This window comes from Thermobia domestica, chromosome 3 (assembly GCF_964235325.1).
Source record: "Thermobia domestica chromosome 3, izTheDome1.hap1.1, whole genome shotgun sequence".
Taxonomy (NCBI): domain Eukaryota; kingdom Metazoa; phylum Arthropoda; class Insecta; order Zygentoma; family Lepismatidae; genus Thermobia; species Thermobia domestica.
Genome location: NC_137456.1, coordinates 310,929,028 through 310,942,596, shown reverse-complemented (window position 1 = coordinate 310,942,596; position 13,569 = coordinate 310,929,028). Strand labels below are relative to the sequence as shown.

General features: G+C 34.2%; 1 protein-coding gene across 5 annotated transcripts in view; it reads left to right on the top strand.

The window, feature by feature from the left end:
- The window catches only part of Trpgamma (Transient receptor potential cation channel gamma), a 1,754,629-nt gene that overhangs the window by 1,657,753 nt on the left and 83,307 nt on the right, over positions 1–13,569 (top strand). For all 5 annotated transcript variants that reach the window (XM_081752586.1, XM_081752588.1, XM_081752585.1 and 2 more), the window contains one exon: positions 1,008–1,134. In XM_081752586.1, coding sequence (XP_081608712.1) covers positions 1,008–1,134 — 127 coding nt within the window. The remainder of the gene's footprint in view (positions 1–1,007; positions 1,135–13,569) is intronic.

The following is a 13,569-nucleotide window of genomic DNA, read 5'->3' as shown; positions in this document are numbered from 1 at the left end:
CAGAGAAATACATGAGATGGATTATTACTGCAGTACTGAATCTATACCCAAAAATTGCAAGTCGCTATTTTGTAACAATGGCTGTCAGCATTTGCCTCAGTTGGAACATAAGTGGCTGTAAAAACTTTTAACAATGAAAAATTGTTGAATCTATGCGCAGTTTTGCAAATAAACGCACAATTTCCTTCTCTGTATTGTTCTACCAAAAGTTAAAACAACAAAGGCCTAAAGCTGAAGGTGGGACTTGGGTATTTGCCTGGGCGGTAAATCTTGTCTGCCCACAGGCTTTAATATTTTCTACACTACTCCAGCCTTAGCTGAATGTTGCCATACTTTCAGACCACCCTGTATTGTATATCAATTTTTTTATTCCGTTTTACAAGACGTGCATGTATTGAAAGCATTTATCATCTTTTCAATCTAAAAGCCTGACATACAAAAAATAATACAAAATTTAACCATTTTTCTTTTGCTTGTTTTCGTAAGTGAAAGGAGATAATAAAATGCAACTTACCACAATCATAGATAATGTTATTCTACAACAAAAAATAGAAACCTGAAAAATTTTTAGTATTGCCAGAAATAGGAATTACAGTGTTGCCAGAATAACATTTCCCTAAAAATCTAAGTTAAGGCAGAGACTAGAGGAATGAACTCAACTCCATTTGATTACGTATCATGTTGTTTTGGTATCTTGTGAACTAATTTTTAAATAACATTATTATTTAATTTTAATAACTGTATGTTAAAACTATTTTTTTTATTACAAACTAAATACAACTATTATTTAAAAAAGAGTTAACAGGTTACCAAGACAACATGATACGTAATCAAATACAGTTGAGTTCGCTCCTCTAGTCGCTGCCTTAACTTAGATTTTGGGCGAATTAATATTCTGGTAATACTGTAATTTCTATGGAGGGCAACATTGAAAATTCTTCAAGTTCATATTTTCTGTTATATTATTTTTAGTGTGTCAGGCTCTTAAGTCTTCTTTATATTTGCAGGTATGAATCAATTGTTGTGGTATTACGCTGATATGGAGAAACAACGTTGTCCTAATTCTACCTATCAATATGACTCAAAAGCTCCTAGTGATCCCGATGCTTGTATAGTCTGGCGTAGATTTGCAAAGTAAGTTGAAGATACTTTAGTTATATTTAAGTTTGCAGAAGAGTATTCTGTATAATGTCTTATTAGCAGTAGGGGAAACTGACCTTTATAGCTACTTAAATACCGTAAGAAATACTTAAACAGGGTGTTTCAGATAAAACGTCCAGTGCTTATAAATCCGAAACGGCTGAGAATAAAAAGATGAAACAAAAACTGAGATAGGAAAATGTCATAGGGCGCATCACATAGTGTTGTTGTGGTGACCCACAGGGCCCTCCTTCAAGGGGGCCCAGGGGCCAACTTCAAATTTTCAAAAAGGAACATGTATTGAATCATACCTCACTCAATAGTACTTGAAAAACGAAACAACTTTTGTAGGAGACAATTTTCGATTTGGGCCACCGTTTTTAAATGGCCGCAAAAAGTGGGTCCTATATCAGATAAAACGTCCAGTGCTTATAAATCCGAAATGGCTGAGAATAAGAAGATGAAACAAAAACTGAGATAGGAAAATGTCATAGGGCGCATTACATGGTGCTTTCGTGGTGACCCACAGGGCCCTCCTTCAAGGGGGCCCTGGGGCCAACTTCAAATTTTCAAATGGGAACATGTATTGAATCATACCTTATTGAATAGTCCTTGAAATACGAAACAACTTTTGTAGGAAACAATTTTCGATTTGGGGCACCGTTTTCAAAATGGCCGCAAAAAAGTCCTGTATCAGTTTGAAGTTGGCACCTGGGCCCCCTTCACGGAGTTTCCTAAGGGTCACCACAACAACACCACTTGATATGCTTTATCATCGTTTCTATCTCAGTTTTTGTTTCATCTCTCTATTCTCAGCCGTTTCTGATTTAGGCCTATAAGCACTGGACGTTTTATCTGATACAGACCCACTTTTTGCGGCCATTTTGAAAACGGTACCCCAAATCGAAAATTGTTTCCTATGAAAGTTGTTTTGTTTTTCAAGTACTATTGAATGAGGTATGATTCAATACGTGTTCCTATTTGAAAATTTGAAGTTGGCCCCTGGGCCCCCTTGAAAGAGGGCCCTGGGGGTGTCCACAACAACACCATGTGATGTGCCCTATGACATTTTCCTATCTCAGTTTTTGTTTCATCTTTTTATTCTCAGCCGTTTCGGATTTATAAGCACTGGACGTTTTATCTGATATAGGACCCACTTTTTGCGGCCATTTAAAAACGGTGGCCCAAATCGAAAATTGTTTCCTACAAAAGTTGTTTCGTTTTTCAAGTACTATTGAATGAGGTATAACTCAATACGTGTTCCTGTTTGAAAATTTGAAGTTGGCCCCTGGGCCCCCTTGAAGGAGGGCCCTGAGGGTCACCACGAGAACACTATGTGATGCGCCCTATGACATTTTCCTATCTCAGTTTTTGTTTCATCTTTTTATTCTCAGTCGTTTCGGATTTATAAGCACTGGACGTTTTATCTGAAATACCCTGTATATATTTAATAAAAGACAAATTCTGACCATAATCTAATAAATAATAGCGTTACAGTTTCGGCAAAGTATCTTTGCCTTCATCAGACACAATATGAAATATAATTTCTAAAACTACAGTTTATGTATCTCTGAAAATGAGTGTAGGATATATCTAGGAACCAATAAGATCCATCCTTTCATTTTTAGCAATTTTTAATTGATTATATATTTAAAACTTCTACGATCCAACTTTTAATTGGTACTGTTCTGTTATTTTAGTGAATAGCTTTCACTTTTAAGAACCTTAGACTTTTAAAGCCTATGACATCTTGGCATTTCAGCTAAACGAATAAAACGCAAGCTCTGGCGCGGCGTTGCCAAGTGGTAAAGGGTGTGGCCATGGCTAAGCAGACAAACTACAGCGTGATCAGCTGGCAGGGGATAGACGTGGATGTGTACAAAATAAATGTGGCAACATCGCTAGCCTCTCATTTGCTATCAGCATTTAAAGGGAACATGGAGCACCGCCTTCCGCACGGCGTTTATCACGCCGTTTAGTTGGCTATCTGTTATGCAATGCATCTGTGTAACCTCTTCTTTCTTCTCTGCTCTATCCAATATCTTCCTCCATACATCATGTATATTTAGTCCACTCTTCCAGTTCATAAGTTCCTAGCTCTCTTCCTTTCGTATCCATTCTGCTTCTTTCCATTTTCTTACAATGCTCTTTCCAGCCCCTCTATACCATCCCAGTCTATTTTATTTTCTATCTTCTTCATATGTTTATATATTGTGTTACTATTCTCTTCAATCTAACGTTGTCCCTGTGCTGTTTAATCCTTAATTCCAACCTCTTTCCCGTTTCTCCTATATAACTCATAGCACATTCTTTGTATTTAATTCTATATACAACCCCTTCCTCACTTAGTTTAATCTCCGGTTCCTTTCTTTTCTTCCTTTTCAATAAATCTAACATACTTCTACTTCCGTTCCTGTATGTTCTTACTCCTCCTTTTTTCATTAAGTTCTTCAGGACTTCCGTTATTTCTCCTGTCCTTCTCTTATTCTCTGAGATATATACCGGTACATAAGCTGTAGTCTTAGAAACGGTATTTCATAATGTGTCTGACGAAGGCAAAGATACTTTGCCGAGAATGAAGGGCTACTAATTATTAGATAATATGTGCTTTGGTCAGAATTTATCTTTTATTAAATACAAGAAGTTCCAAAGCTGGAAAGAGTGGTGTATATATATATATATATATATATATATATATATATATATATATTCATCTTTTAGTAGCAACAGATTGCAAATTTTGTATTTTTCTATTTTGCATGACATACTTTTTGACAATTTTGAATGTAGAGGTCATGTATCAACGATATTACAAACTACTTATAATTTAGTCAACGGATTTCGTAAATAATAGGAAGTTTTCGCTGTGTGGTGCACCTGAAAGTAATAACTTTTGTTTATAATGTGCTTAATTAGAAACATTAAATATCATAAATTTGTACGTAAATGATAGAAGATACATACTTTCAGTAAACAAAATATGTAAGAAAAAGCAGAAACATGTAAAACGAAATTATTTACACCCAGAATAAAAAACTAAGTAGTTTTTGAAATATTGCGCATGATTTACGTATATCTGTCCTCACGGAACGTGAAAGTCAGTGTTAAAAATATGAGCTTTATTTTGTTACACAGAATCCAAATTTCAAAACCCCAGATCGATTGATCATGTCAATTCCATTTTATGGGCGGAGAACTTGAACGATTTTGATACGGAGGATACACGTAACACAGCCATACAAAAAAAAAAAAAAAAGTTCTGTGCACCGGATCCCAGGATATGGATTCGATGTATTTTGTTATACAGAATCCAAATTTCAAAACCCCAGATCGATTGATCATGTCAATTCCATTTTATGGGCGGAGAACTTGAACGATTTTGGATACGGAGGATACACGTAACACAGCCATACAAAAAAAAAAAAAATCTGTGCACTGGATCCCAGGATATGGATTCGATGTATTTTGTTACACAGAATCCAAATTTCAAAACCCCAGATCGATTGATCATGTCAATTCCATTTTATGGGCGGAGAACTTGAACGATTTTGATACGGAGGATACACGTAACACAGCCATACAAAAAAAAAAAAAAAAAAAAGTTCTGTGCACCGGATCCCAGGATATGGATTCGATGTATTTTGTTATACAGAATCCAAATTTCAAAACCCCAGATCGATTGATCATGTCAATTCCATTTTATGGGCGGAGAACTTGAACGATTTTGATATGGAGGATACACGTAACACAGCCATACAAAAAAAAAAAAAGTTCTGTGCACCGGATCCCAGGATATGGATTCGATGTATTTTGTTACACAGAATCCAAATTTCAAAACCCCAGATCGATTGATCATGTCAATTCCATTTTATGGGCGGAGAACTTGAACGATTTTGATACGGAGGATACACGTAACACAGCCATACAAAAAAGAAAGTTCTGTGCACCGGATCCCAGGATATGGATTCGATGTATTTTGTTACACAGAATCCAACATTTTGAAACCTCAGGAAGATTAATTGTTTCAATTTTTTGTTATGGGCGAAAACCTTGAGCGATTTTGGATAGGGAAGGTACATGTAACACGGACATACCAAAAAAAAAGTTATGAATTCGATGTATTTTGTCACACAAAATCCAAAATTTTAAAACCCCAGGAAGATTGATCGTGTCAATTCTTTGTTATGGGCAAAAACCTTAAGCGATTTTGGATAGGGAAGATACATGTAACATAGCCATACCCCCCCCCCCCAAAAAAAGTTATGAATTCGATGTATTTTGTCACACAGAATCCAAAATTTTGAAACCCCAGGAAGATTGATCGGTTTTTTTTTTTTTTTTTTTTTTTTATGGGCGAAAGCCTTGAGCGATTTTGGATAGGGAAGATACATGTAACACAGCCATAGCAAAAAAAAAAAAAAAAAAATCTGTTCAGCAGACCCCAGGATGTGGATTCGACGTATTTTGTCACACAGAATCCAAATTTTGAAGCCCCAGGAAGATTGATCGTGTCAATTTTTTGTTATGGGCTAAAACCTTAAGCGATTTTGAATAGGAAAGATACATACCAAAAAAAAAGTTATGGATTCGATGTATTTTGTTACACAGAATCCAAATTTCGAAATTCTAAAACCAATTGACTGGGCGAAAAACGCCTGTCCTCCCCAAAGGCGGATCCACGGGGGGCCAAAGAGGAAACTTTTTATTATATATATATATATATATATATATATATATATATATATATATATATATATATATATATATATATATATATATATATATATATATATAAAACCCATCCCAGAGTTTGGAGCTCTTAAAAGTAGCTCTAACTAACAGTATGACAACCCACCGCCCTCCCAGAAATCGGTCCTGGGGCCGCCCCTGGTCCTCCCTATCCAAAATAGCTCAAATTATTCATCCATAAAAAAAAAAAAAAAAAAAACTGACACTGTCTATCGTCCGGAGATTTCAAAAGTTGGAGTCTGTGTAACAAAATACATCGAATTCATACCCTGGGGTCCGGTGCACAGAACTTTTATTTATTTATTTATTTTATTTTATTTTTGGGGGGAGGCTGTGTTATTACCATTTCCCTTTGCTTGTTTACAGAATCATGAGAAGTAGGACTTGAAACTCCTTGAACAATATTGTCATTCATTAAGCTTGAAAACTGAAAACAAAAGCGCCTCCAAGGAAGTTGGCACAAAGGATCGCCTGCACCAAAAACAAAACAAAACAAAACAAAACAAAAAGTTTAGGAATGGCATCGCGACGCAAAATCATACTGACGGTCCTCTGGGATGTTCCGTGATATAAAGTATATGGAATTTCTGCTGGAGGGCACTACTATATATTCTATTCAGTACTGTAGCACTCTCACAAAAGTGAAAGCACTAATTCAACGACTTAGTCCACAAATGGAACCTCTAATTCAACACTACAATAATTTCCCTCATAGTAATGCAATTACAACTGAAAATATTCAGCACTTCGGTGACAAGTGTCATACTTTCTTCTGCTTAGAGTTGAGATCTAGCACTAGTCAGATTTTCATCTTAAAAGAACATCTGAGAGCGTTTTATTTTGATTCTGACAATGCAGTGAAGCAATGCTGTGATTCCATCATTAAGATTGAACAATTTTACAATGACCGAAATAGGGAAATGATCATACGTTTTGGCAGATGTGTGTTCATCACCAGTGCGATTAGTGGAAAAACAATTATTGTACTCTGTAGATTAACCCTTTGCGGTCTGTCTTAGTTTTTATCGACTTTGTCTGAACAGGTCTGAATTACCTTGTTAAATTATAGCTTTTGGATTTCAGTTTCTTAAAGGTTCTAAACAGGTTCCAAAAGTCATTTCTTACTATGCTATCGCAGAAAGCCTGTTGGGAGTAAGTCGACATCGGACAGGAATGAACAAACTAAAGTTGAGTCTCACTCGACAAAGGGTTGCAAAGGGTTAAAGTTGTAATAAAGTACATGCGTTTTGTCTTATACCGACAACTTCATCCGTTTCCTTTTTTTTTTTTTTTTTTTTTTTAAAGTAAGAGGCGTTGCTTTTCATGTGCTCTTGTACCTATTTGCAAATGATTGAAGAAAATATTGACTAAAATGTCAATTTCTATTGACTTTGTTACAATAACAGATGATGACAGATAATTAATAAATAAATAAATTATGAAACTAGTCATACGTTAACAAAAATGTGTTTATCACCAATATACCGTATTTTATTTATTTATTTATTTTATTCTTACTTTAAACATGTTATTATTATTATTATTATTATTATTATTATTATTTAACTGATTTCTGTTTGTTTCTTTGATACGATAATGACCTATTAACAATCAAAACTCTGCAAATTTAAGATTTGAAGTTGAAAGTTCCGCGTCACATTCAAGGTTACATTAAAACATGAAACTATGATGTAACGTAGAATCCCAGATATGCCTAGTTCTAATGATAAAGAATTTAGTTTTCTTTTGTTATATAGTACTATGGATGAATTAAAAAATGCTTTTTCATACGCCTGTGTTGGAATATATCTGTTCTAGATAGCTATACTGGATGTTTCAGATAAAATGTTCAGTGCTTAAAAAATCGCAAAGGTTGGAGATAAAAGAATTAAATAAGAAAGTGAGAAAGGAAAATGACATGTGGCCACCGGCGTATTAAGGGGGGAGCTGTCGGGCTCAAGCACCCCTTTCAAAAATAAATTTGTTAGCTTTCCGTATTCCACGTACAACAATAATCCTTCTTACCATTTCTAAGAATGTCATTCACTTTCCATTTTCTTATGTTATTTGTTCAGAAATAATACTGTATTTGCCAAATTTCATTCATGTAAGAACAGTGTTCTTTTTTTTTCTTTCTTTCTTTCTTTCTTTCTTTCGTCCGTTCTACTTTTCTGTATCTTTTTCTTAGTTGTTGCTTTCTTCCGTTTTTCTTATCATACTTTCGACCGTTGTTGGTTGTGATTCAAGCCGACCGTCGTCAGTAACACCAAAACAGAGGAACTGATTATCGAAACTGGTATTCCACACTAACTTGCACGGATATCAACATAACGGGACTTTAGTTATTATAGCAAAGGAATATTTGCATCGTTTAGTTATAAAGAAAGGTAAATGTTTGAATTAAAGAAAATCAAGAGGGATATCAAGAAAATCAAGAAGGAAGAATAAGTAGCCCGGGAAATTAGGTAGGCCAAGAGGATGCTTCCTTTTTCTTCTATGAATATAATAAAAGATGAGATTCACTGCTAAATTTTTGTATCATATCATATAAGATTCACCAGTCTGTAACACTTGCCATTAAAACTGTAATCAATATATTTCAGTTTCAACTTGTCTCAACATTTTCCGTTTTTTTCTAAAATGAAATCAGTTAAGTTGGAATGGGATTACAAATATTTAACGTGTATTTGCAGTAGCGTCATTTCAGATTTGCGTGGGGAGGGGGGGGGGGTATGATCCTCCACCGTCATACGAGTTTCACGTTCCTTCTTAGTATATTAGTAAACAATCAATTAAAATATATTTAATTCTCAAACAATTGCCCCCTGCGTCCCTGTGTTCTGCATAGCCCACCCCGAAACAAAATCCTAAATACACCACTGCACATGACCATCAAGTGTGGAGCTTTGATTGCTTCACAGGGTCCCCTGTCGTGAATCCTCGAGAATCACTGAAAATTTTAAGAGACAAAATATGTAACTTTTTATATAATTGAAAAGACTATGGAAAAACAAAAATTTTCGTAGGTAAAAGTTCTATGCGGGACACTGTTACAAAATAGTCACTTTTTAGTTGTGAGTTTTTGCACATTCAGATAAAACGTCCAGTAGTTATAAATCATGCACTGCTGGAGATAAAACGATGAAGAACATTAGATAGAGAAATGTCAGAAAGCGCATCGAATGGAAACCTCTATTTGTCTCACAAAACCTCCCATCATGGGGCCCTGGAGGCTATCTGACAATTTTAAATGGTAAGATATATCATTGAAGGTTCATAGAAAAACATTTTTTTTTCTTTTTTTATGTGGTACATCGCTGCACAAGAATTCGTAGTGAAGTGGCAGCTATTTCGTAAACGTTGCCCCATACGAAAAATTTTCCCTACATAAGTTTTCCTTTTCTAGTTTTTTCCATGCTTCTATATGTATATCTATGATCCCCGGCCCGATTCTTGATGAAAGTACAAGAAGGTCAGATTCCAGATTTGATCTTCATGCTTCATATAGCCTTAATTTTGAAACGTTACTTCCAACTTAAAACATATAAATGAAATTTTGAAACGTTTCAATCGTTAATAGGTCATCATCACATCAAGAAACAACGACAGAAATCATTTAGGTAAAATTAATATTCAATGTAAACTTTAAAATAAATATATACGTAAATAAAGAAATAATTAAATATTCAGAAATATCAAATAAATAAATTTAGAAAAAGAGAATAAAGTAAGATTGTAGATCCACGTAAGTTTAGTGTGGAAAAAGAAAATTAAACTCAAACAAAAACTGTCATTTTGGCTGATGTTTGGCCTCAGCTTGAATGAACTGTCTCGCTTATGCTAATTATGATCGTTTTATTTGCCATTTATATATTAATCTGCACATGGCTGGCCCTAGGCAATTTATCGCCCTGTGTAATGGCATCATTTGCCGTCTCCCTATTTCTCTGGAAAGAAGAAATCTTAAGAGCCATAATTTTAAATATGCTACCCTATCATGAACAACGAACAAGAGAGAAAGCGCACTTGCACTCCGAAAGGCCTAAACACTACAAATACGATTTCGTTGTGTCTGTTTTTTTCTTTTTTAAATAATAATCTATTACGTTACTGAAAGATAAAGCAAACACACCTGCAGAGCTAATCTTTTTTTTATAGAATTCAATATCGAGATTCTATCTCAATATAGGGGGGCGCGGTGGTTCAGTGGTAGAGCGTTCACCTCCGGTGCTTGGGGTCCCTGGTTTGATCCCAGCTCGCGCCGTGTGGACTTTGTGGTGGACAAACATCGTGTTCGTGGGTTTTCTCGGGGTTCTCCCGTTTCCTCCCACTTTCTTCATTCCACCATTTCACTCATCTCTCATCATCACCGTCTCCTTTAGCCTAACCGGCATAACCGTGGGACGTAAAACTTAAAGATTTCATTTCATTTTTTCTCAATCTCAATATATCAGTTTGCAATTCCAATGTAACTAGCTCTTTTATCTTTATTTCTTGATTTTCCTTCTACATCTGTTAAAAAGTAAAAAAAAAAGAAGAAGAAGAAAAACTTCAATGATAAAGAACTTTTTATGACAAAGCCAAAACTAGTTTCCACATTAAAACTGTGATAACTAACTAAATGGAACAGGTGTTCGTTACGGTTCGAGAATTAAGTTCTTGTATTTGTCAACAATCAAGCAATTCATGATGGGGTTTGTTTGACCATTTGTTTTAGCACTGCCAATGTAACCTTAAACTAATGCGACCTAAACGTGATTTATGAATGTAGTATTCAAATAGAAAGTCAGCTTGGTAAATCTAATTACCATCATCATGAAGTCTCTTTTCAACAAGAAATATTTATTTTAAATAATATAGTTTTGCTGCCCCTCGAAACTGTCCGTCCCGTACAAATGCACGTGTTGCCCATATGGTAGAGCCCTGAATCTGCTAAATAGTAAGAATGTTATTGACTCTCATGGAAACTAAAGCTTTATATCTGTGTCATATGGTGTGACTCCTGTCGGTAGTACAAGTAATTAGTCTACAATACAATTCCCATTTTATTCGAATAAAGGTGCTGTTGTGTATCGTAATAACAACGAATAGTTGTGCACATAAATTTAAATACACTTCAATCGAAATTCTTGCATTAAAGTAAGTTAGAATTTAGTGCATATTTAAGGTGCCAAATTTGTAATTTCCATTTGTTGAAAGATTTTATTCTTTAGATAATATAGCGTGTTAGAATTGAGTGCATATTTGAACTGTTACATTGGATTCTTTAAATAATAGGAATGTTAGACTTGAGTGCATATTTCGACTGCTACATTAGATTCTTCAAATAATAGAAGTGTTAGAATTTAGTGCATATTTGAACTACTACATTTGATTCTTCAAAGAATAGGAGTATTAGAATTGAGTTCATATTTGAACTAGTACACTTGATTCTTCAAGTAATAGGAATGTTATAATTGAGTGCATATTTATACTGCTACATTTTATTCATCAACTAATAGAGGTGTTAGACTTGAGTGCATATTTGAACTGTTACATTAGATTCTTCAAATAATAGAAATGTTAGAATTCAGTGCATATTTGAACTACTACACTTGATTCTTCAAATAATAAGGGTATTTGATTTCATATTTGAACTACTATATTTGATTCTTCAAGCAATAGGAATGTTAGGATTGAGTTCATATTTGAACTGCTACATTTGATTCTTCAACTAATAGAGGTGTTAGAATTAAGTGCATATTTTATATGCTACATTTGATTCTTCAGCTAATAGAGGTGTTACAATTGAGTGCATATTAGTACTACTACATTTGTTTCTTCAAATAAAGAGGTGTTAAAATTGAGTGCACATTTGAATTGTTACATTTTATTCTTCAAATACAAGTAATAGGAGTGTTAGAATTGAGTGCATATTTTATATGCTACATTTGATTCTTCGTATAATAGAGGTGTTAGAGTTGAGTGCATATTTGAACTGTCATTTACTAGAGAGTAAGGAACTTAACTGGGAATCACACAATTAATTATAGCCATAGTTTATGATCAGGGACCGTGTGATTCTAGGCAGACTTTGTCATACTTTGTTTTTCTTACCCACCGTTCTCTGTCTGTCCTTTTATAATATGCTACGAATTGTAATGAAATATCATGACTCTAGTATTGATTATTTGTGTTCTGGAAGTAGACAATCAATTACTTTTATAATTGTATTATTATTTCTAACACTAACGCATAAACAGTTCAAGAAATATGCCTAGGCATATCTTACTGAATATATAATAGAATTAATACTATGGAAGTAGAATGTATGATTAACTGGAAACAATACTAATAGTAATAATAAAGGGTTCATTTGGTAGTTTTCCTCGGTTGGGTCTAGGTACTACTATGAGCAAAATAAATGACGCGTCTCTTTATTTTGAAGTTTTTTGAAAATATCTCCGTTTTCTTTATATGTTCGAAATTTCGGAAGGTTTCCCCAGCAGGACAGGTTAATAACAAACCCGTTTTTAATATTTGTGTTAGATATTAGCTTAAAATAAAGAAATTAGAAGCAAAAAACATTAAATCGACAGAAATCTCGAGAATTACCAACTCTGCTAAAGTGGGAAATTTTCAAGAACGCGAGGGAATTCTGCAGTTCAACACGAAGCAGCGACATCTATGTCATTGAGAGAAGCGTGAATTAGATCTACAAACGAAAATTTTAACGAAATATTTCTAGTATGTCTTATTATATGCATTATCAGCGAACTCCAAATATATGAATCTATGCTAAGTATTAACGTATAGATAGTGCAAATAGTGGAAATTACCTATGGAAAAAGACGAATTGTTAGCCCAATCGTAATGAAAAATCGTCTTTACTGTAGAACAGGTTGAGCTTACGTAACAAAGCAAATAGCTCAGTTAGATAAAGCAACGAGTTTGTATACCGAAGGTAGACGGTTCGAATCCCGTGGAAGTACTATTGTCATTTTTATCACTAAGGTTATTTTATTTATTTTTTATTTGGGAAAGAATCAAAATGTAACATATGTGTAAAACTCATGACGATACCAAAAAAAAAAAAAGTTTGGATATTTTGATAACAGATTTCCCTATTAAATGTTTAATTTTCTCTATAAATATTTGTCTTAAATTGAAATTGTTTTGAATTTACTACATAAGGAAATTTGCCCGAAGGAGGAGAACTCAAGTAATTGATATTCTATGTAAAAGCAACCTATTGTAGAATGATGATGGTTCTTACCTTCAGCACATAATCTTAACGTTAGAGAGTCAGAGAGAGAAAAATCCTGTTTTTCCTCCCCTATGACCACTCATCTTAAAGCTCTATCTATAATGATTCGTGTCACATAATTTCGGCTCTCCAAAGACATTCATATTTATTATTATTATTATTATTATTATTATTATTATTATTATTATTATTATTATTATTATTATTATTATTATTATTATTATTATTATTATTATTCCTGAATATGAGCCAGAGCCCACTCTGAAAAATTGCATCTGGCGTTCTGAGTGAAAGTTCTATGGGATTATTAGAAAAATATATTCCCGTTTCCACGCTGATGGTAGAATTTCTTAAACAGTTATTGAATTACGTTCGAAAGGTAGGCGTAAATAGCGCCCCCGCAACAATGTGGCGTGGGGACCGCACAAGCTGCA